General features: G+C 45.1%; 1 protein-coding gene across 1 annotated transcript in view; it reads left to right on the top strand.

The window, feature by feature from the left end:
- Nucleotides 1–11,503: 11,503 nt before the first annotated feature.
- TM6SF1 (transmembrane 6 superfamily member 1) overlaps nt 11,504–23,463 on the top strand; it is a 161,576-nt gene continuing 149,616 nt past the window's right edge. The window contains exon 1 of the mRNA XM_077263646.1: nt 11,504–11,819. Within this exon, the coding sequence (XP_077119761.1) occupies nt 11,728–11,819 (92 nt within the window). The 5' untranslated portion in view covers nt 11,504–11,727. The remainder of the gene's footprint in view (nt 11,820–23,463) is intronic.

The following is a 23,463-nucleotide window of genomic DNA, read 5'->3' as shown; positions in this document are numbered from 1 at the left end:
CTTCCGGATCCGCTCACTTGGACCTGGACCTGTTTGGGGCTGCCGGCAACATGGACCCGCTCCAGGAGGCGGTGAGGGAGAAGATTAGCAGGGAGGGCAGCGAATGGCTAGCGGAGCTATTGGCCGCGAGCGGCTCCCTCCCTGCAGCGAGCCAGGCGATGCCGTCGGGCGGGCGGCGATCTAGCAGAGCCTCCCGGCCGCCGGCGCGCCTGAGCCCGCCATTACTTTCAAAGAGGAGCGCGCGCGGTTCAAGCGCGTGCGCGTCCTTACACGTGGGCAGGCAGCGCAACGCAGCAGCAGCGGTCGGGCAGGCACAGGAGGGGGCCATCTAAAAAACTGTCGGCACCGCTCTCGCGGCTCATACAATCCCTTGGGGAGGAAGTGCACAGCTACAGCCTTTGGTCACTGCATCAGGACCGGGGTCATTGGCTGTCGCTGGTATGGGGGGGGGTCCAAGGGTCAGCTGCTTCTGCGTCATCGCAGGAGGCTGAAGGGATGGGGGAATCCCAGGAGATGTTTTCCCCGACTCCACAACCTTTGGGGGACAATTGCAATAACACAGGGAGGGGGTGGGAGGCTGTGACAGCGGCCCAGCAGCAGGTACATTCTGCCTCAGTATTTGGGCAGCAACCGGTAGCTGGGCACACAGGGGTTAGAGTTGAGTCCCCTTTTCCCTCATTCCCAGTGATTTTTACAGCACCCCCTCCACTTATTACTGGGGGGGCAAATAGCTCAATCACAGTTAGCAACAGGAGCGGGAGAACATCAGAACGCCTCGGCAGGCATATCGCTGTTGGCAACCGATGTTGGACCTCCCGTACAGGGTGCTGGCACCTCGGCTCTTGTTGGTGGTCAGAGCGCGAGTAACCGCTCCGCGCGCAGCCTCTCCTCTTCTTCGTCATCCGGACATTGTCGCCGTCGCCGGAAAAGGCGCAGGGAGCGTTACGGTAGCAGGGGGCATTCCCATAGGTCCAGATCCAGCCGTCGCAGCAGGCGGTCTAGGGCGTCAAGGTGGCGCTCTCCATCCTCGTCGGATAGCTCATCCAGCCAGTCTCATCGACACGGGTCACCAAAACACAGATACACGTCCCAGGCGGTACTGGGAAGTGCTGACATCCAAGGGACACAGGAACAGAGTCGCTCGGAATCTGGTTTGCAACCCGGTGAGTACACTTATGCGGGAGCTTGGGGCAGTGATAGGGGAAATATCGGGAATGTAGCAGACGTGACCCCTTTTAGCGCGGGCCACCCCTCCCTCCTCCCCGCACTGACATTTACAAAGATGGCCTTTTTTGCGGCGTTCCACCTCTAGGGTCACATTTAGACAGTAGCGTGAAGGAACAAATTTGGGCTAACGAGTTCATCGACATTTGGTCCCTCGTATCCACCGAGCAGCACTCGGTGGATAAGGAGAGACGGGTGTCATGGTTCCCAATGGCAAGGGAACGTCAGAGAACATAAATAACAGAACAGCTCTTGGGTGATGGAATCTCGAGCTGACCGTGAGCTAAACCTACCACACAACTAACAGTGGCCGGGTGGCGTACCTACGTTTTATCCCTAGACGCCTAGCGCCAGCCGGAGGACTAACTAACCCTAATAGAGGAAAAGACAGACCTGGCTTACCTCTAGGGAAATTCCCCCAAAAAGGAGACAGAAGCCCCCCACATATATTGACGGTGAGTTCAGAGGAAAAGACATACGCAGTATGAAGGTAGGTTCAGCAAAGCGAGGTCCGCTTACTAGATAGCAAGAAGATACAATAGGGAACTTCACGGTCAGCTGAAAACCCTATTAAAATACCATCCCGAAATTACTTTAAGACTCATGTGTCAACTCATGACACCGGAGTGGCAATTTCGGCCCACAAGAGCTTCCAGCTACAGAAAAATAACATAACTGTGAACTGGAACAAAAATGCAAAACAAACTTAGGACTAAGAGTCCAACTTAGCTGATAGTAGTCTAGAAGCAGGAACATGCAACAGAAAGGCTCTGGTTACATTGATGGCCGGCACTAGAATAACTGAGCAGCAAGGCTAAATAGGATACACCCATATCCTGATGGAAACAGGTGAACAGAGAAAGTGAAGCACACAAGTCCAGTACCACCAGTGACCACCGGGGGAGCCCAAAAACCAAACTCACAACAGTACCCCCCCTCAAGGAGGGGGCACCGAACCCTCACAAGAACCACCAGGGCGATCAGGACGAGCCCTATGAAAGGCACGGACCAAATCAGAGGCATGAACATCAGAGGCTGTCACCCAAGAATTATCCTCTTGACCGTAGCCCTTCCACTTGACCAGATACTGAAGTTTCCGTCTGGAAACACGGGAGTCCAAGATCTTCTCCACAACGTACTCCAATTCACCCTCAACCAACACCAGAGCGGGAGGCTCAACGGAAGGGACAACCGGTACCTCATACCTGCGCAATAATGACCGATGGAAGACATTATGGATAGAAAAAGATGCTGGGAGGTCCAATCGAAAGGACACGGGGTTAAGAATCTCCAAAATCTTATACGGGCCGATGAACCGAGGCTTAAACTTAGGAGAAGAAACCCTCATAGGGACAAAACGAGAAGACAACCACACCAAGTCCCCAACACGAAGACGAGGACCAACACGACGACGGCGGTTAGCAAAATGCAGAGTCTTCTCCTGGGACAACTCCAAATTGTCCACCACCTGTCCCCAAATCCGATGCAACCTATCCACCACAGTATCCACTCCAGGACAATCCGAAGACTGCACCTGACCGGAAGAAAAACGAGGATGAAACCCCGAATTGCAAAAGAAAGGAGAAACCAAAGTGGCAGAACTAGCCCGATTATTGAGGGCAAACTCCGCCAACGGCAAAAAGGCAACCCAGTCATCCTGATCCGCAGACACAAAACACCTCAAATAAGTCTCCAAGGTCTGATTAGTTCGCTCAGTCTGGCCATTAGTCTGAGGATGGAACGCAGACGAAAAAGACAAATCAATGCCCATCCTAGCACAGAACGCCCGCCAAAATCTAGACACGAACTGGGTCCCCCTGTCAGAAACGATATTCTCCGGAATACCATGCAAGCGAACCACATTTTGAAAAAACAGAGGAACCAACTCGGATGAGGAAGGCAACTTAGGCAAGGGTACCAAATGAACCATCTTTGAAAAACGGTCACACACCACCCAGATGACAGACATTTTCTGAGAAACAGGGAGATCAGAAATAAAATCCATAGAGATGTGAGTCCAAGGCCTCTTCGGAATAGGCAAAGATAACAACAATCCGCTAGCCCGAGAACAACAAGGTTTGGCCCGAGCACAAACATCACAAGACTGCACAAAAACTCGTACATCTCGAGACAGGGAAGGCCACCAGAAGGACCTAGCCACCAAATCCCTGGTACCAAAGATCCCGGGATGACCTGCCAACACAGAAGAATGAACCTCCGAGATGACTCTACTGGTCCAATCATCAGGAACAAACAGTCTACCAGGCGGGCAACGATCAGGTCTATCCGCCTGAAACTCCTGCAAAGCCCGTCACAGGTCTGGGGAAACAGCAGATAATATCACCCCATCCTTAAGGATACCTGTAGGTTCAGAATCACCAGGGGAATCAGGCTCAAAACTCCTAGAAAGGGCATCCGCCTTCAAATTTTTAGAACCTGGTAAGTATGAGACCACAAAATTAAACCGAGAGAAAAACAACGACCAGCGCGCCTGTCTAGGATTCAGGCGCCTGGCAGACTCAAGATAAATCAAATTCTTGTGATCGGTCAATACCACCACCTGATGTTTAGCCCCCTCAAGCCAATGACGCCACTCTTCAAAAGCCCACTTCATAGCCAAAAGCTCCCGATTACCAATATCATAATTTCGCTCGACGGGCGAAAATTTTCGAGAAAAGAACGCACAAGGTCTCATCACGGAGCAGTCGGAACTTTTCTGCGACAAGACCGCCCCAGCTCCGATCTCGGAAGCATCGACCTCAACCTGAAAAGGAAGAGTAACATCAGGCTGACGCAACACAGGGGCGGAAGAAAAGCGGCGCTTAAGCTCCCGAAAGGCCTCCACAGCAGCAGGGGACCAATCAGCAACATCAGCACCCTTTTTGGTCAAATCAGTCAAAGGTTTAGCAACATCAGAAAAACCAGTTATAAATCGACGATAAAAATTAGCAAAGCCCAAAAATTTCTGAAGGCTCTTAAGAGAAGAAGGTTGCGTCCAATCACAAATAGCCCGAACCTTGACAGGATCCATCTCAATGGAAGAGGGGGAAAAAATGTACCCCAAAAAAGAAATCTTTTGAACCCCAAAAATACACTTAGAACCCTTCACACACAAGGAATTAGCCCGCAAAACCTGAAAAACCCTCCTGACCTGTTGGACATGAGAATCCCAGTCATCCGAAAAAATCAAAATATCATCCAGATACACGATCATAAATGTATCCAAATATTCACGGAAAATGTCATGCATAAAGGACTGAAAGACTGAAGGGGCATTTGAAAGACCAAAAGGCATTACTAAATACTCAAAATGGCCCTCGGGCGTATTAAATGCGGTTTTCCACTCATCCCCCTGCTTAATTCGCACCAAATTATACGCCCCACGGAGATCAATCTTAGAGAACCACTTAGCCCCTTTTATTCGAGCAAACAAATCAGTCAGCAGTGGCAGAGGATACTGATACTTGACTGTAATTTTATTCAAGAGTCGATAATCAATACACGGCCTCAAAGAGCCGTCTTTTTTAGATACAAAGAAAAAACCGGCTCCTAAGGGAGATGAAGAAGGACGAATATGTCCCTTTTCCAGGGACTCCTTAATATATTCTCGCATAGCAGCATGTTCAGGTACAGATAGATTAAATAAACGACCCTTTGGAAATTTACTGCCCGTAATCAGATCTATGGTACAATCGCAATCTCTGTGAGGAGGTAGTGAACCAAGCTTAGGCTCCTCAAAAACATCACGATAATCAGATAAAAATTCCGGAATCTCAGAGGGAATAGATGACGAAATGGAAACCAAAGGTACGTCCCCATGAGCCCCCTGACATCCCCAGCTTAACACAGACATTGCTTTCCAGTCAAGGACTGGGTTATGAGATTGTAACCATGGTAATCCGAGCACCAAAACGTCATGTAGATTGTACAACACAAGGAAGCGAATCATCTCCTGATGGTCTGGATTCATACGCATTGTCACTTGTGTCCAGTATTGTGGTTTATTACTAGCCAATGGTGTAGAGTCAATACCCTTCAGAGGTATAGGAACTTCCAGAGGCTCTAGATCAAACCCACAGCGCCTGGCAAAGGACCAATCCATTAGACTCAAAGCGGCGCCAGAGTCGACATAGGCATCCGCGGTAATTGACGATAATGAACAAATCAAGGTCACAGACAGAATAAACTTAGACTGTAAAGTGCCAATTGAAATAGACTTATCAACCTTTTTTGTACGTTTAGAGCATGCTGATATAACATGAGTTGAATCACCACAATAGAAGCACAACCCATTTTTTCGCCTAAAATTCTGCCGTTCGCTTCTGGACAGAATTCTATCACATTGCATATTTTCTGGAGCCTTCTCAGAAGACACCGCCAAATGGTGCACAGGTTTGCGCTCCCGCAAACGCCGATCAATCTGAATAGCCATTGTCATGGACTCATTCAGACCTGTAGGTGCAGGGAACCCCACCATAACATCTTTAATGGCATCAGAGAGACCCTCTCTGAAATTCGCCGCCAGGGCGCACTCATTCCACTGAGTAAGCACAGACCATTTACGAAATTTTTGGCAGTATATTTCAGCTTCATCTTGCCCTTGAGATAGGGCCATCAAGGCTTTTTCAGCCTGAATCTCTAAGTTAGGTTCCTCATAAAGCAACCCCAAAGCCAGAAAAAACGCATCCACATTGAGCAACGCAGGATCCCCGGGTGCCAATGCAAATGCCCAGTCTTGAGGGTCACCCCGCAGCAAGGAAATTACTATCCTAACCTGCTGTGCGGGATCTCCAGCGGAGCGAGATCTCAGGGAAAGAAATAATTTACAATTATTTTTGAAATTCAGGAAACGAGATCTATCCCCGGAGAAAAATTCTGGTATAGGAATTCTAGGTTCAGATATAGGAGCATGAATAACAAAATCCTGTAAATTTTGAACCTTCGTAGCAAGATTATTCAAACCTGTAGCCAAACTCTGAGGATCCATTTTAATCAGGTGAGATCAGAGCCATTCAAGGATTAGAAGGAGAGAGAGAGACAAAGGCTGCAATTAGAGCAGAAATGCAACTAAGTCAACTATAGAGCAAGCTCAGAGGAAAAAAAAAAAAAATCTGCAGACTTCTTTTTCTCTCCTTTCTTCTGCCAACGGTTTTAACACTGGGCCGGCCATACTGTCATGGTTCCCAATGGCAAGGGAACGTCAGAGAACATAAATAACAGAACAGCTCTTGGGTGATGGAATCTCGAGCTGACCGTGAGCTAAACCTACCACACAACTAACAGTGGCCGGGTGGCGTACCTACGTTTTATCCCTAGACGCCTAGCGCCAGCCGGAGGACTAACTAACCCTAATAGAGGAAAAGACAGACCTGGCTTACCTCTAGGGAAATTCCCCCAAAAAGGAGACAGAAGCCCCCCACATATATTGACGGTGAGTTCAGAGGAAAAGACATACGCAGTATGAAGGTAGGTTCAGCAAAGCGAGGTCCGCTTACTAGATAGCAAGAAGATACAATAGGGAACTTCACGGTCAGCTGAAAACCCTATTAAAATACCATCCCGAAATTACTTTAAGACTCATGTGTCAACTCATGACACCGGAGTGGCAATTTCGGCCCACAAGAGCTTCCAGCTACAGAAAAATAACATAACTGTGAACTGGAACAAAAATGCAAAACAAACTTAGGACTAAGAGTCCAACTTAGCTGATAGTAGTCTAGAAGCAGGAACATGCAACAGAAAGGCTCTGGTTACATTGATGGCCGGCACTAGAATAACTGAGCAGCAAGGCTAAATAATAGGATACACCCATATCCTGATGGAAACAGGTGAACAGAGAAAGTGAAGCACACAAGTCCAGTACCACCAGTGACCACCGGGGGAGCCCAAAAACCAAACTCACAACAGACGGGTAGGAGAAAAAGTGTACAACAGGAAGCCGAAAGTGGCCAAAACTATTAACAATTGTTTGCAGGCTTTCGCGGTCTTAGGTTGTGTGATGGGACAGAAGCACCCGGAATGCTGTTCCGAGCTCTTCATTTATTTAGACAGCATTTACAGTTCATACAAGTCACACGGTGGTTCGGCATGGTGGAAATATGATGAAGATTTCCGCCGCCAGCTAGCCGTTAACCCACATTTGGGGTGGGGGTCAAGGCCACTGATTCGTGGTTGCGTTTGATGATGGCCCAGAAAACCCTGCAGCCTTTTCCCGGGTCCCCCGCCGGCCCGGCCAACAGTTCAGGGTCGGCGGTTATACGAAGACCGGGCACTTGTTGGTTGTTCAACGAGGGCCACTGTAAATTCTACGGATTGTGCAAATACAAGCACGAATGTTCCGTGTGTGGGGGATCCCACTCTGCATCAAATTGCTCCAGACCATCTCAAAAAGCAAATAGCAACAAGACACCCACGGGGGGTGAACCATCTGACCCCGGTGAACGTAAAAAGCATGGAACCATGGCTGGCCAGATACCCCAATAAGCCGGCGGCGGCGCAACTCAATTTTGGCTTTTCCTTCGGTTTTTTCATCCCTTTCGATTTTTCGTGTAAACCACAATCATCCTTGAATTTAAAATCTGCCAGGGACTTCCCAGTTATCCTGCACGAAAAATTGAATAAGGAGATTCAAGCAGGACGCTTCCGGGGACCGTTTGACGCCCTCCCATTTTATAACTTACGGGTTTCCCCTTTGGGCATTGTGCCTAAGAAAGAACCAGGTAAATACCGTCTGATTCACCATTTGTCATACCCAAAAGGCAAATCTGTGAACGACGGCATCCCGGGCGAGGAAACCGCGGTAACTTACATACCTTTTGACAGAGCTGTCGATATGGTCAGGGGAGCGGGACCAGGTGCCCTTATGGCCAAATCAGATATCGAATCCGCATTCCAGCTGCTCCCGGTTCACCCGGACTGCTACCACTTGTTAGGAGCCATGTTTGAGGGGCAATACTACTACGATACATGCCTTCCTATGGGATGCGCTATTTCCTGCCATTATTTCGAAATGTTTAGCACATTTTTGGAATGGGTCGCCCGCGAGGTAACGCGTTTGTCATCAATTACGCACTACCTTGATGACTTTTTGCTCGTGGGCCCGGCTAATTCGGAATCGTGTTATCAGGCCCTGGTCCAATTTAAGGAGGTCATGTCTCTTTTCGGTGTTCCCCTGTCTCCGGAAAAAACGGTCAGTCCTGTCCCCGTAATCACGTTCCTCGGGATTGAGATTGACTCGGTCGCCATGGAATTTAGGTTGCCCCAAGACAAGATTGCAAAGCTTTTAGACCTAATCGCGGGGTGTCTATCGGTTGGTAAGGTTTCCCTAGTTCAAATGCAATCTCTTCTAGGATCCCTTAATTTTGCGTGTAAGATAATGCCGATGGGCAGAATTTTTTCTCGCAGGTTGATCCTGGCCACGAGAGGCGTGAGGCAACCCCATCACAGAATTAGGATCACTGCTCAGCTGCGCAGGGACCTGATCATATGGCAGCGTTTTCTCACTTCCTACAATGGCAAAACGTGTTTTCAGGAGGATGAATGCGACAGCGACAGCCTGGGCCTAAGTTTTGGGCCAGCGGGCACGGCGGGTTTCAGCGTCAGTTTCAGGGATCAGTCGTGCGTTGGCACATGGCCCGAATCTTGGGTTGCCAGAGGTTGGTCTCAGGACCTGGTCTTAACGGAGTTGTTCCCCATGGCTGCTGCCATGGAACTATGGGGTCAGTTTTTTCGCAACAAGCGTATCCGACTGCAGCTTAGATCGGACAAGGCCATGCATGCCATTAATTTCCTGTCATCTTCCTCTTTACCAGTCATAAAGGTCATCGGTTTTATGGTTTTAAAATGTTTGGAGACCAACACATGGTTAAAGGCGAGCGCTTTCAACAATAGAAATGACTGTTTTATGAATGTCGAACTTTGGTCTGATTCACAGGTGCGGTATGGCCGGGAGCCGAGGGTGCAACAGCGAATCCTGGAATGCCCGCCTTCGGTTTGGGATGTCCCGGAGAGCTAATTCCCCTTTTAAGGTCTTCCATCGCCCCCTCTACTTGGAGAGCATACGGTAAGGCATGGGATGAGTGGTGTCTTTTGGCAGCTGAGAAACCGGTAGGTAGTTCGGATTACCTGAGGCTTCAGGTCACTTTGGCTTTCCTGGCGCGGTTGAAGGCCTCTGGGGTTTCGGGAGCGGTGGCTCGTAACCGTATATCAGGTGTGGCTTTCCATTTTAAATTACGTGGTTGGCCCGATTTGACGAAGCATTTTTTGATCGGGCAAGTACTAAAAGGCTGGCGTCGGGCAAGCATGCGGAACGACCAAAGGAGGCCTATTTCCTTCCCTCTCCTGTCCAGTTTGATCAAGGTTTTCGGGTACTGTGTGCGACTCCATCTACGAAGCCACTCTGTTTGCAGCGTCTTTCGGCCTGGCTTTTTTCGGGGCCATGTGACTCAGCGAGATTCTCCCTTCGTCTCGCCGCAGGGCAGGCGGGCTGCAGCTGGATGACACAGTGATCTGCGAAGATGGGTTGAGGGTGAGGGTGCGCAGATCCAAAACCGATCAAGAAGGCAGGGGCACTTGGTTCCCTCGTTTTGCCATCGGGGGCGCCATTTGCCCTTTAGCTTTGATCAAAAGTTACATGCAGGTCAGTAGCACCGGGTCTCAATTTTTCATACATGAGAACGGTTCTCCCCTTTTTTATGCCAGTTTTTGGCGGTCCTTAGACACGCGTTGTCATTCTTAGGTCTGCCTGCGGCAGATTTCGGTACTCATTCGTTTAGGATCGGTGCAGCTACGGAAGCCTCCAGGGCGGGTTTGTTTGAATCGGATATTCAGAGGGTTGGGAGATGGAGATCACGTTGCTTCACCAGGTATATCAGGCCCGAATTAGTTTTGTAACAGTTTTTTGTCAGGAATACATTTTTGTTTTTGTTTTTTTCTGCGGGTTGCAGACGTTTTGGGGTTTTTTCCTAGCTTGCACTTCATATTGCTTAACCATGCTTTTTGTTTTTTTTGGTTTCAGATGGCATGCGGCCCAGCATATGGTTGGTGGGTCATTCTCACATATATTGGGCAGCTCGGCATGCGGAATTATGCCCAGGAGGTCGATCGCTTGGTTTTACAGGAATGGACGTCATCTGGCGTGGAACGAGAGGTCTGACATGATCCCAAGTTCTTCCAGAAGTTGTGCGGATTGCAAGAGTAGCGTCTTCCCCGACAGTGGTGGTTATTCATGCCGGAGGGAACGATCTGGCTTCTTTTCCTCTCGCCGAGCTGTTGACCCTGATGAGAGCTGATTTGGACAAACTGCCAGGTTTCTTTCCAGTGATGTGTTTAGTTTGGTCGGAGCTGATTCCTAGATTGGTTTGGCGAGGCGTCAGGGAGCTGAGCGCCTTGGAAAGATCTAAACGCACTTTAAACCAGCGGATATCTCGTTTCATCAGGTTTAAGAATGGTGTGGTGGTGAGACACCACCGATTAGAAGGGGATAATTCCGGTTTTCTCCTATCGGATGGGGTCCATCTCAATGATGCTGGCTTAGATATCTTCTTGGATGGTCTGCGGGAAGGGGTGGTTCAGGCACTCCATTCTTTGGGTGGGTCGTAGCTCGTGTCACGGGCTACTCCGTGGCGGAATGGGTGGAGATTATGGTGGTGAGGATACCTGCACCGGGAGACCGGAAGGCAGACAATCTCCCTACACCCAGTTGGTTGGCAAAGTTTTGCCGGTTTTAAGCTGCGACCCAAATTTTAAGCCAAAAGAATAAAAGATTGAAGTTATATAACAAGTTATTTCATAAAATAAGCAATTTATGTTTGAATGTTTACGTGTGGCGTCACTTTGTGGGAGAATAGTTTTCTCGGGTCGCGGCAGTCTTTGGGTGCCAAAATGTATTCAGTGTGGCAGAACATTTCTCAGACAACCATTAATAACCTGATTAATAACATGCCAAGGTGTGTAAGTGCGGGGATTTCTGCATGTGACGCTCATACACAATACTGAATAAATTGAAATGTCTATCAATCCTGTGATTTTTATAATTCCAAGACTTTTTCTTCTTGGTGTTGACATGGACGACCAGATTTTCATTGTCCTGCTCCTAAAGGTGAAGCATCACAGATGTGAACACAGCCTGAAGGGAAAACTTTACATCTGTTTATCAGCTCATGATTTGCTGAAAGTTGAGCCAGTGAAATCAGGTAACTCTTCACTGAATGTATTGTACAGTCAATGACATAAGCCAGCCGCTCGCTGTAGGAATCCCAAGCAGCTAATAAACAGCAGTCAGCTGCGTGACTGCACAGAACAAGGGGAGGCTCCGGTGTCTTGTGTGTAACCTTGTGTGAGCGGAGCTGCGAGCACTGGATCTCCAGAACTGAGAATATTTGTTACCATGCACAGTGCATGACAAGCATTACATGAGCAGCACCAGAGCATAGCCGTGCCTTGTCGTCCTGCCGAACATGGAAATGGTGAACAAGTGCTAAGGAAAGCGAACGTGCTACAATCATGAGTGCACCTGCAGCTACAGGAGTCTTTATATTGTCCCTAACAGCCATTCCTGTCACTTATCTCTTCAACTATGTATCTACAGTCCATAGGTAAGTGAATATAAATGTCATTTATATTCTGCTATATAGAGAAGTGTGTGTACTGTATAAATGACCTAGTAGCACTTTTCTAGCAACTAGTTGGCCCGTGCGAAATTTTCGCACATTGGTTGTCAGGGGCGCAGGCAATTTCAGGAAAATCAAGCTGGTCAAATGTAAATGTATTTAATGAGATGATGAACACAGAGAGGTATGTGTCTCACTGACATATATATATGTGTTTTCACGAATATTTGAGCCCATGGAGCCATTATATGTCCATTTTGCAAGTCGGCGAAAAAATCTCGTCACACGGATGTCATACGGATGCTTACATGCGAGAAAATCACATCCTCGCACTGTACACTGTACATACTGATCACTGTTCAGGGAACATTTCTGCGATTCTCGTCCGTGTAAAACTGACCAATTTATTATACGTTGTGTGTGACCCCAGCCTAAAGGAGATCTCCCAACATTAAACATAATGGTATTTTACTTACTGATCAGAAGGGGTCTGATTGTCAGGACCTTGCAAAAGAACAGGGGCAGCAGCATTTTTTCCCCTCCACAGCAGCACTGCCATCTATCTGAAGTGTAGGGAAGTGCAACACAGTGCTATGTATATGAACGGAGCAGCTCCTTGTACAGCAGTGCCACTTTGACAGTGAAAAATGATGAAGGAGAATTGACCCCATAACTGAGCGTATTTACACCATTGTAAAAAAAAAAGTAGTATCTGCAGATTATTTTACCCTTTTTTTCCCTACGGTTGGATTTTTTTTTTTTTTTTCAATTTTTGCAAGGTTGTTTCCACCAATCTCTCCCATCGGGAAACAATGTACAGTCTGAGTTATGTCAATGCTGCAGTTTTTTAGGTGGAACCAGAGGTGACTCCAGGTCACTAATAAGCTGCAGCCTTAGAAGGAAGATAGACTTTTCAATGAATGTCCAATAATACGGAAAATCTGATGGTTCAGAAACTGTCCAGTCCCTTTTAGGCTGCATTCATTTATATCTTCAGTTTTAAAGCTGAAGTCTTAAACAGGTAAAGTTTTACTTTTATTCTACTTCCACACATGTAGCAAATATTTTATATGTACCTGCCTGAAATCGGCTGGGCAAGGAGTTCGACAAGCTGGAAAGCCCCCAAGGCAAATGTTAGGATTTGTTTCAGCTTTGTATTAGTATGCTTTGGGGTAGTGTGGTGCCACCTGCAGGTCATTTTTCCTTACTACAGGTTTATGAAAATTAATGTTAAAGTGTATTTTGTGATCACATCGTGGATGTGTGGTTTGTTTGGCTATTTGTTTGCTGAAGGGGCAAGTTTACCTTTCAAATGGTGTATCATTTGTGTGTGTGGATTCAGTATGAACAGAGATACAAAGAAATCACCGAAAAAGACTGTTTTGAAATAATATAGAAGGATTGGACTTTTGCACAAGTCTATTGGATACTCTGACAGCAGTGGTCTGACTTATGTAGCACTTTTATGAAGGGTAATTTTTCCGACATATTTGTATGGCAGGAATAGAGTATATACAGTGTGTCTTGTCAAATCCACAAAATGTCAAACATGTGCACGTGAGTTTGGCAAAAAATGTTACCCTTTTAAAATCCTTTAATACTAAATGACTGGCTTGACAAGTTAGAACCTTTACAAGACTATTCTAAACCCAGGACTGTCTGACTTTGATGCCACTGTAAGGCTAGGTTCACATTGCGTTAGGGCAATCGGTTTAGCGCTAGCGCTAGCGGATTGCGCTAACGCAATGTTTTTGTAGGGGCCGCGTTTAGGGGTCGCGCTAACGTCCCCGCTCTCGCAGATCCCCGATCTGCAAGAGCGGGGAACGGACCTCGGGCGCGCCGCGGACGCTGCAAGCAGCGTCCGAGGCGTGCTACAAAAGAACGGCACATCGCTAGCTCGAGCCGAAAAAGGCACGCGCTAGCGATGCGCTGCAGGCGAAATTTACATTGCTGTCAATGGGTGCGCTAACGGACCCGTTGCACGGCGTTAATTGCGACATTTTCGCCGTGCAACGCTGTCCGTTAGCGACCACCCACTAACGCAATGTGAACGTAGCCTAAAGCCTCATCTGTTTTTTGCATCCGAGTGCTTTCTGTGGTTTTCACAGATAACACTCATACCAGTGATAATCTATGGGGCCATTCAAATGTCCATGATTTTCCCTGATAGGGAGGTCCACAGAAAATGATGGAGACAAGTCCGATTTTGATCCAAGTATCAGATCACAATCTGCAATGCTTGTCTATGGTTCTGTGAAAAAAATTGGATGACATCCGAGTGCAGTTCGATTTTCACAGATTATTAGAAAGGAGAAAGTGGAGAAAGGTTTTTTCTCTCCACGTATCAGAAAAACTGAAGGCATTTGGACCATTTGGTGGTTTATGGTTGTCCTGAAGAAGTTGGAGTCATTCTGAAAAGCGTTGTCAGTAAACCAACAATCCGTTCTCCATCTTAGCTTGTCATTTATCCAGCAACACAGGATACTTCCATCGCCCACAGTAAATTTCGTATACAACTCTCTGGAAGCAGCAGCTGGAATCTATACATGTGTAGCGGTTGTGTCTCACATAACCCTATAAGGTGAGCCTAATAACCTATTGTTCCATCTCCCTTACTTGGATAAGATTTGGATAAAAAACCATCCTTAAAGGGAATCTGTCACTAGGTTTTCACAATCCCATCTGACAGCAGCATGATGTAGGGGCAGAGACCCTGATTCAAGCAATTTGTCATTTATTGCACAGCTTTCTATCATTTTGATAACGTCCATGTTTTATCTGCTGCAAATCTACCAGTTCTCTGAATGTTGAGCTCTGTATAACCTCACCCACACTACTGATTAGTAGATTTCTGTGTACACTGTGCATAGGCAGAAAGCTGCCAGTCAGTGGCAGGGTTATATAGAGCTCATGGAAACTCTACAATATGCTGCTATCAGATTAAGTAGCAAAAACCTAGTAACTGTGAGCACTAGATAGGTCACACACAGAGAATGATCACTATGTATCACTCATGCTTTGCAGTTCAAGGCAGGAGCATGGGGTTGCATTGTCCTAGCATTCTACATCAAGCAAGTCACAAAAAAATCTGTTCTGGTCCAACTTTTTGTGACTTGCTTGTCACAGTTGCAGGCCATTATACTATATGGAGCATTATATGGGGCCAATATTCTGTATGGAACCTTATATGGGGCCCATTAAACCGTATGGAGCACTATATAAAACCATTATATACTATATTGAGCAATATATAGGGTCCATTATACTAAATGGAACATTATATGGGGCCCATTATGTTGTATGGAGCATTATATGGGGACCATTATACTGTAAGGAACAATAAACTGGGCCCATTATACTGTAGGGAGCAATATATGGAGCATGTTATTTTGTATGGAGCAATATATGGGGCACATTATACTGTATGGAGCAATATATGGGGCCCATTATACTGTATGGAGCAATATATGAGATTTATAATATTGTATGGAACAATATATGGCGCCCATAATACTGTATTGAGGACTATGTGGTGCCCAAAATTCTGTATGGAGGACTATATATACTGTCCGGTCTAAAATGAAAAGTCTAGTCACTCTGTGTGACTGCAGACTATTGAATACCCACAGCGCACACACGGAGTGCTGCGAGGATTCGCCGCTTTCTGAGCTATTGTAGAATTTACAATAGTTAGCACTCATGTAATATAAAAAGTAAGTGAAATCTTTGGCATTGTACTATACCTATATTTCTTAACTGTGCATCATGAATTGTTGTATGTGTTGAAGGGGCACACTGAGATTCTTTCGTCCGGGCCCACGAAAACTTGAAGCCAGCCCTGCGTGTAGCCCTAGCCTAAATTTGACTTATTACAGAGTTTTTCAGGAAATATATGTGTAACATGCCAACTAAATTAAATATATGTGAGTGACTACTCACATATATTTATACTCAATAAATTAGGACAATGCCAGTTAGATGGACAGTTTTTACCAGCACACTCATTAGCAGTAATTTTGATAAGATGTTGGATTATGGCACAGTCAGTCAACAATATAATCTGTAGCTCACTCCAATGTATAATGGCATGTAAAAGTTTGGGCAACCCTGGTCAAAATTACTGTTATTGTGAACAGTTATGAAATGATCGCTAAAAGGTCTAAACTTAAAGGGAACCTGTCAGCAGGATTGTGCACAGAAAAGTACACACAGTGTCAGGTCGGCGCCGTTATACTGATTAAAATTATACCTTGGTTGATCCAATCCTTCTAGTGGTTGTTGTTTAATCTTTATTTTCAGTTTTTAGTTAATGATATGCTCGTGCTTCGGGGCGGCCTGTGAGGGGTCTTCATGTGGTGCTCTGCTTAGGGATTCATAATGCAGACTGCTGACAGGTCACTGATCCCTCACTGACCTGCCCCCTAGTTTGCATAATGAATATCTGTACATACTGAAGAAAAAACAAAATACGCTTCTGCAGGCAGGTGCCGGCCGTGACACCTGCGCTGCAGCATAATCACATGTTTAGTGTCCAGTTAATAAGTATTCTTGATGTTATTGAGCAGGTGTAAAAGAAATGAATACATTTGAAAATGGCGCCCACTGCGCCTGTACAGTTATCGGTGTGTATAGAGATCCGATAGCTACTATTGCACAGGCGCTGGCGACGCCATCTTGCTGGAGAAAAAAAAAATTTCCTCCGAGATGGCGCCACCCGCGCCTGCGCAGTAGCAGGTTTCAGACATCTTGACATCAGACAGGTACTGTAAGGACTCTGCAGGGGGAGATACGTGGACATCCTCGTACCCACTCTATGGATGTTCACTAAAACCAGCCCATAACATAACTTTAAATTTATCCCCCAACACATGGTGTGCTGGAGGAAACTACTCTGGTTTTACATAATTGACGCCATCATGCGCAGTAACACGTATCTCCCCTCCCTCACTTCACCAGTGACTTTGTCACACAAAAAAACTTCTGAACTTCCTTCTCACCCCCAATGGGGGTGGTCTTTGTTGTCCTTGTTCATTCTCGGGTCTTCTACCAGAGGCCAGTGAGTTTGAGGGCTCTGCGCAGGATCTTAGTTGTTCCCAGCATTGCGCTTTTATGGACAGAGAGTTCAGATGTTGCTCCTGGGATCTGTTGTAGCCATTCTTCCAACTTAGGGGTCACTGCTCCAAGTGCTCCTATCACCACTGGAATTATTGTTTCCTTCACCTTCCACATCTTCTCCAGTTCTCCTTTGAGGCCCTGCTATTCCTCCAGCTTCTCATATTCCTTCTTTCTGATGTTGCTGTCACTTGGCACGGCCACATCTATTATCATTGCTGTCTTCCGATCCTTGTCTACTATCACAATGTCTGTTAGGTTAGCCAACAAATGCTTATCCGCTTGGATCTTGAAGTCCTACAAGATTTTAGCCCTTTCATTCTCCACCACTTTCTCTGGGGTCTCCCATCTGAACTTAGGGGGACTTAGCACATATGCTGTGCAGATAGATGTTCCTGTATACAATTCCGGCTACTTGGTTGTGGCATTTGGTATACGCTGTTCCTGCTTGCATTTTGCATCTTGCCTCTATGTGTTGGACAGTTTCTGATGTTTCTTTGCGTAGTCTGCACCTTGGGTCTTGCCTTGCGTGGTAGATTCCTGCTTCTGTGGATCTGGTACTTAATGCTTGTTCTTGTGCCCGCTATGATTAGAGCCTGTGTGCTGTCTCGGAGTCCAGCTTTCTCCAGCCATTGGTAGGATTTCTCCATGTCAGCTGATAGTCCTACTGAAAAGACCGTTAGAATTTGTATTATGGCAAGAAAAAAGCAGCTAAGTAAAGAAAAATGACTGGCCATCATTACTTTAAGAAATGAAGGTCAGTCAGTCCGAAAAATTGGGAAAACTTTGAAAGTGTCCCCAAGGGCAGTGGCAAAAACCATCAAGTGCTACAAAGAAACTGGCTCACATGAGGACCGCCCCAGGAAAGGAAGACCAAGAGTCACCTCTGCTTCTGAGGATAAGTTTATCGGAGTAAGAGGACAATGACCCCAAACACACCTCCAGGCTGTGTAAGGGCTATTTGACCAAGAAGGAGAGTGATGGGGTGCTACGCCAGATGACCTGGCCTCCACAGTCACCAGACCTGAACCCAATTGAGATGGTTTGGGGTGAGCTGGACCACAGAGTGAAGGCAAAAGGGCCAACAAGTGCTAAGCATCTCTGGGAACTCCTTCAAGATTGTTGGAAGACCATTCCCGGCGACTACCTCTTGAAGCTCATCAAGAGAATGCCAAGAGTGTGCAAAGCTCTTTACATTTTAAAAATTACAAAAAGTAAAATGGGCACCCTGCATGATTAGTACCCATTAGCTTGTAAACGCTTTTTGTAGGCAGACAAGAGTCTCAATTTTTGTTTGAGGGATTTTCATCCATTGTTCCTTGGAAAATTCTTCCAGTTCTGGGTTGTCTTGCATACACTGCTATTTTTAAGTCAAGGTATAGATTTTCAATGATGTACAGACCAGGTTACTGTGAGGGCCATTGTAAAACCTTCAACTTGCGCCTTTTGAGGTAGTCTATTGTGGATTTTGACGTGTTTAGGATCATTATCCATTTGTAGCAGCCATCCCCTTTTCAACTTCAGCTTTTTTACAGATGGTGTCATGTTTGCATCAAGAATTTGTTGAAATTTCATTGAATCCATTCTTCCCTGTGCCATTGGCTGCAACACAACCCCAAAGCATAATTGATCCACCCCCCAAGCTTAATGGTTGGTAGATGTTCTTTTCCTGAAATTCTGTGCTCTTTTTTCTCCACACATACCTTTGATCATTTTGAGTTCAATTTTAACCTCCTCACCCATCCCTTGTAGATTGTGAGCCCTCGCGAGCAGGGTCCTCTCTCCTCCTGTACCAGTTGTGACTAGTACAAGTACAGTTGTTCAAGATTATTGTACTTGTTTTTATTATGTATACCCCTCCTCACATGTAAAGTGCCATGGAATAAATGGCGCTATAATAATAAATAATAATAATAACCTCATCAGTATACAGGACTTGTTTCCAAAATGCATCTGACTTGTTTATATGTTCTTTTGCATACATATGAAGCTGAATTTTATGGTGAGGATGCAGGAGAGGTTTTCTACTGATGACTCTTCCATGAGCGCCATATTTGTGCAACAATGTACCACAACTCCACAGTTTGCTTAACCATTCTGAAGGTCTTGTGCAGTCATGTGGGGGTTCTGATTTGCCTCTTTAGCAAACCTCCAAGTAGCTCTCACTGAAATTTTGCTTGGTCTTCCAGACCTTATTTTGACCTCCACTGTTCCTGTTAACTTCCATTTCTTAATGACATTTTGAACTGAGGAAAGGACAACTTGAATACACTTTGCTATCTTCTTATAGCCTTTGCCTGCTTTGTTGGCCTCCACCATTTTTATTTTCACAGTGCTAGGCAGCTGCGTAGAAGAACCCATGGCTACTGTTTTTTGGCACAAGGTAACAGGAGGCTGGGTTTTTATAAAGCTGAGAAATTTTCATCAAATGGCCTTTCCAATGATCACAGTGAACCAAGCTACAAATCTCCAAGGTTGCCCAAACTTTTGCATTGGTTCATTTTCCTCTTTGTTATTTTTAAAATGTAAATGATGACTATATATATATATGCCTAAAATACAAATGAGTCATCTTTAACTTTAGGCCTTTTAGAGATCATTTCATCTTCAATTTGCTTACCTCTATAACAATAATTTTGACCAGGGGTCACAAACTTTTACATGCCACTGTATGCTACCAGAAAAGAGATGGATTTTATATGTTGGATTTCAACATGCCCTGTTACTTTGTTACCCTAGTGATTAGCAGTTTCCACATGTGTCTGTCAACAGCTTTTTTTCCCCTTGCCCAATTGAAGTGAACTTGCATGCTTGGCCAGTGTGAGCATGCATGTTTATGAAGAAATACCTGACAGTCGAATAAGCATGTGGCTAACAGCCATCTCATGTTTATGGCTCTTTTAAAGCATGTGAGCTTATCTGCTATGTGAACAGGACCCAATCTGAAAAGTTGAAGTATTCTAGTCATGACAGCTCATGGGCACAGGAGATTCCTGACACCTAATGAGCATGCCAGTATGCAGTGAAGTTATACAATATATTTTAATTAATTCATATTGTTTTAAAGGGAACCTGTCACCAGGTTACTCGAATATAAAGTAGGACCAGCACCTTAAGCCCACATAAACAGCATTCTAGAATGATGTATACAGTCATGGCCAAAAGTGTTGGCATCCTTGAAATTATTCCACAAAATAAAGCAGTTCACTAAGGAAATGATTTCAATTACTCATGTTTTGTTATTCACATGCTTTTTTTCCTTTGTGTGTGTTGGAACAACACAAAAAACAGAGAAAAAAAGCAAATTGGACATAATTTCACACAAAACTCCAAAAATAGGTCGTTCAAAATTGTTGACACTCTCAACTTAATATCTGGTTGCACACCCTATGGAATAAATAACTGCAATCAATGGCTTCCTATAACCATTAGATTAGCATTTTCTGGAACAATTTCAAGGGTACCAACACTTTTTGCCATGACTTTATGTTTCCAGTGTGCTCTGCATAACACATAAAAGAGCTTTTATTACGCCCCCAAGAGTGCAATAGAGGACACTGTGTGGATGATGTAGCAAGAAGGAAGACATTGATTGCAAGAAGAGAGAAGGCGCTGGATCAAGACCAGTGATGCCCATCGGACTGGACCGTGCCATAGATGAGCATAAGGGCTCATACTCATACGTGTGGAAAAAGTTCCAATATCAGGACTAATAAAACCGGATGAGTGTCATGCGAGTACAATCCGATTTTTCACACCTAGTATCCGATTTACATCCGAATACAGTGTGATTGCTATCCGATTGCAACGTGATTTTAACATGAGCTTTTACATTCAGAATATAACAATAATCTGAAAGCACAATTTTAGTACTAGGGCCGAGATCATAATAAAATGTGGCTCACCCTACAATTCTTAAAAGAAATAAGAAAAGGCAGAATACTCCCAATCTTAATCAACCAGAAACCAGTGGAGTATAAGAACAGACCACCCAAAATGTAAATACAAAATAGATCAAATTTATTAATACACATGAAACACATACATTAAAATAACAAAAAATATGAATTCAAAATTAGAATGGAAACATATGGAGTAGACATGGAGGTAAGTAGGGAGGGAAAACAGCACCAGAAAACTACATCAGCGACAAAAGTAAAGTGCATAGTGTGCATGATATGCATTAAACCATCAGCAATTCATTAACCCCTTTCTGACATTAGACGTACTATCCTGTCGAGGTGGGGTGGGCCCGTATGACCACCGACGGGCTAGTACGTCATATGCGATCAGCCGCGCTCACGGGGGGAGCGCGGCCGATCGCGGCCGGGTGTCAGCTGACTATCACAGCTGACATCCGGCACTTTGTGACAAGAGTGGTCACTGACCGCCCCTGGAACGTTAACCCCCGGAACACTGCGATCAAACATGATCGTAGCGTTCCAGCGGCATAGGGAAGCATTGCGCAGGGAGGGAGGCTTCCGGGTTCTGCAGGGAGGTGGCTTACAAGCGCCTGCTCAGAGCAGGCGCCACAGTGCTGTGCAAAGTGTCAGATCAGAGATCTGACACAATAGTGTGATGTCCCCCCCTGGGGCAATGTAAAAAGGTTTAAAAAAAAATATTTACATGTGTTAAAAAAAAAAAAAAATCCTAAATAAAGAAAAAAATAAAATTGTTCCAATAAAAACATTTCTTTATCTAAATAAAAGAAAAAACAATAAAGTACACATATTTAGTATTGCCGCGTCCGTAACGACCCGACCTATAAAAAATGTCCCACTAGTTAACCCCTTCAGTGAACACCATCACAAAAAAAAACGAGGCAAAAAACAACGATTTATTATCCTACTGCCGAACAAAAAGTGGAATAACACGCGATCAAAAAAAAGGATATAAATATCCATGGTACTGCTGAAAACATCATCTTCTCCCGCAAAAAACGACCTGCCATACAGCGTCATCAGCAAAAAAATAAAAAAGTTATAGTCCTCAGAATAAAGCGATGCAAAAATAATAATTTTTTATATAAAATAGTTTTTATCGTATAAAAGCGCCAAAACATAAAAAAATATAACTGAGGTATTGCTGTAATCGTACTGAACAGAAGAATAAAACTGCTTCAATTTCTCCAAAACGCGGAAAGGTGTAAACGCCCCCCCCCCCAAAGAAATTCAAGAATCGCTGGTTTTTGGTCATTCTGCCTCACAAAAATCAGAATAAAAAGCGATCAAAAAATGTCACGTGCCCGAAAATGGTTCCAATAAAAACATCAACTCGTCCTGCAAAAAACAAGACCTCACATGACTCTGTGGACCAAAATATGGAAACATTATAGCTCTCAAAATGTGGAGACGCAAAAACTATTTTTTGCAATAAAAAGCGTCTTTAGTGTGTGACTGCTGCCAATCATAAAAATCAGCTAAAAAAACACTATAAAAGTAAATCAAACCCCCCTTCATCACCCCCTTAGTTAGGGAAAAATAATAAAATTTTAAAAATGTATTTATTTCCATTTTCCCATTAGGATTAGGGCTAGGGTTAGAGTTGGGGCTAAAGTTAGGGTTGGGGCTAGGGTTAGGGTTGGGGCTAGGGTTAGGGCTACAGTTAGGGTTGGGGCTAAAGTTAGGGTTAGGGTTGGGGCTAAAGTTAGGGTTTCAATTACATTTACAGTTGGGATTAGGGTTGGGATTAGGGTTAGGGGTGTGTCAGGGTTATGGGTGTGGTTAGGGTTACCGTTGGGATTAGGGTTAGGGGTGTGTTTGGATTAGGGTTTCAGTTAGAATTGGGGGGTTTCACTGTTTAGGCACATCAGGGGCTCTCCAAACGCGACATGGCGTCCGATCTCAATTCCAGCCAATTCTGCGTTGAAAAAGTTAAACAGTGCTCCTTCCCTTCTGAGCTCTCCCGTGCTCCCAAACAGGGGTTTACCCCAACACATGGGGTATCAGTGTACTCAGGACAAATTGGACAACAGCTATTGGGTTCCAATTTCTCCTGTTACCCTTGGGAAAATACAAAACTGGGGGCTAAAAAACTATTTTTGTGGAAAACATTTTTTATTTTCATGGCTCTGCGTTATTAACTGTAGTGAAACACTTGGGGGTTCAAAGTTCTCACAACACATCTAGATAAGTTCCTTGGGGGGTCTAGTTTCCAAATAAATAAAAAATTGGGGGCGAAAATATCATTTTTGTGAAATAATATGATTTTTTATTTTTACGGCTCTGCATTATAAACTTCTGTGAAGCACTTGGTGGGTCAAAGTGCTCACCACACATCTAGATAAGTTCATTAGGGGGTCTACTTTTCAAAATGGTATCACTTGTGGGGGGTTTCAATGTTTAGGCACATCAGGGTCTCTCCAAAAGCGACATGGCGTCCTATCTCAATTCCAGTCAATTTTGCATTGAAAAGTCAAATGGTGCTCCTTCCCTTCCAAGCTCTGCCATGTGCCCAAACAGTGGTTTACCCCCACATATGGGGTATCAGCATAATCAGGACAAATTGCACAACAACT

This window comes from Ranitomeya variabilis, chromosome 5, assembly GCF_051348905.1.
Source record: "Ranitomeya variabilis isolate aRanVar5 chromosome 5, aRanVar5.hap1, whole genome shotgun sequence".
NCBI classification, from domain to species: domain Eukaryota; kingdom Metazoa; phylum Chordata; class Amphibia; order Anura; family Dendrobatidae; genus Ranitomeya; species Ranitomeya variabilis.
The sequence above is the reverse complement of the archived record's forward strand: the minus strand, read 5'-3'. Positions and strand labels throughout refer to the sequence as shown.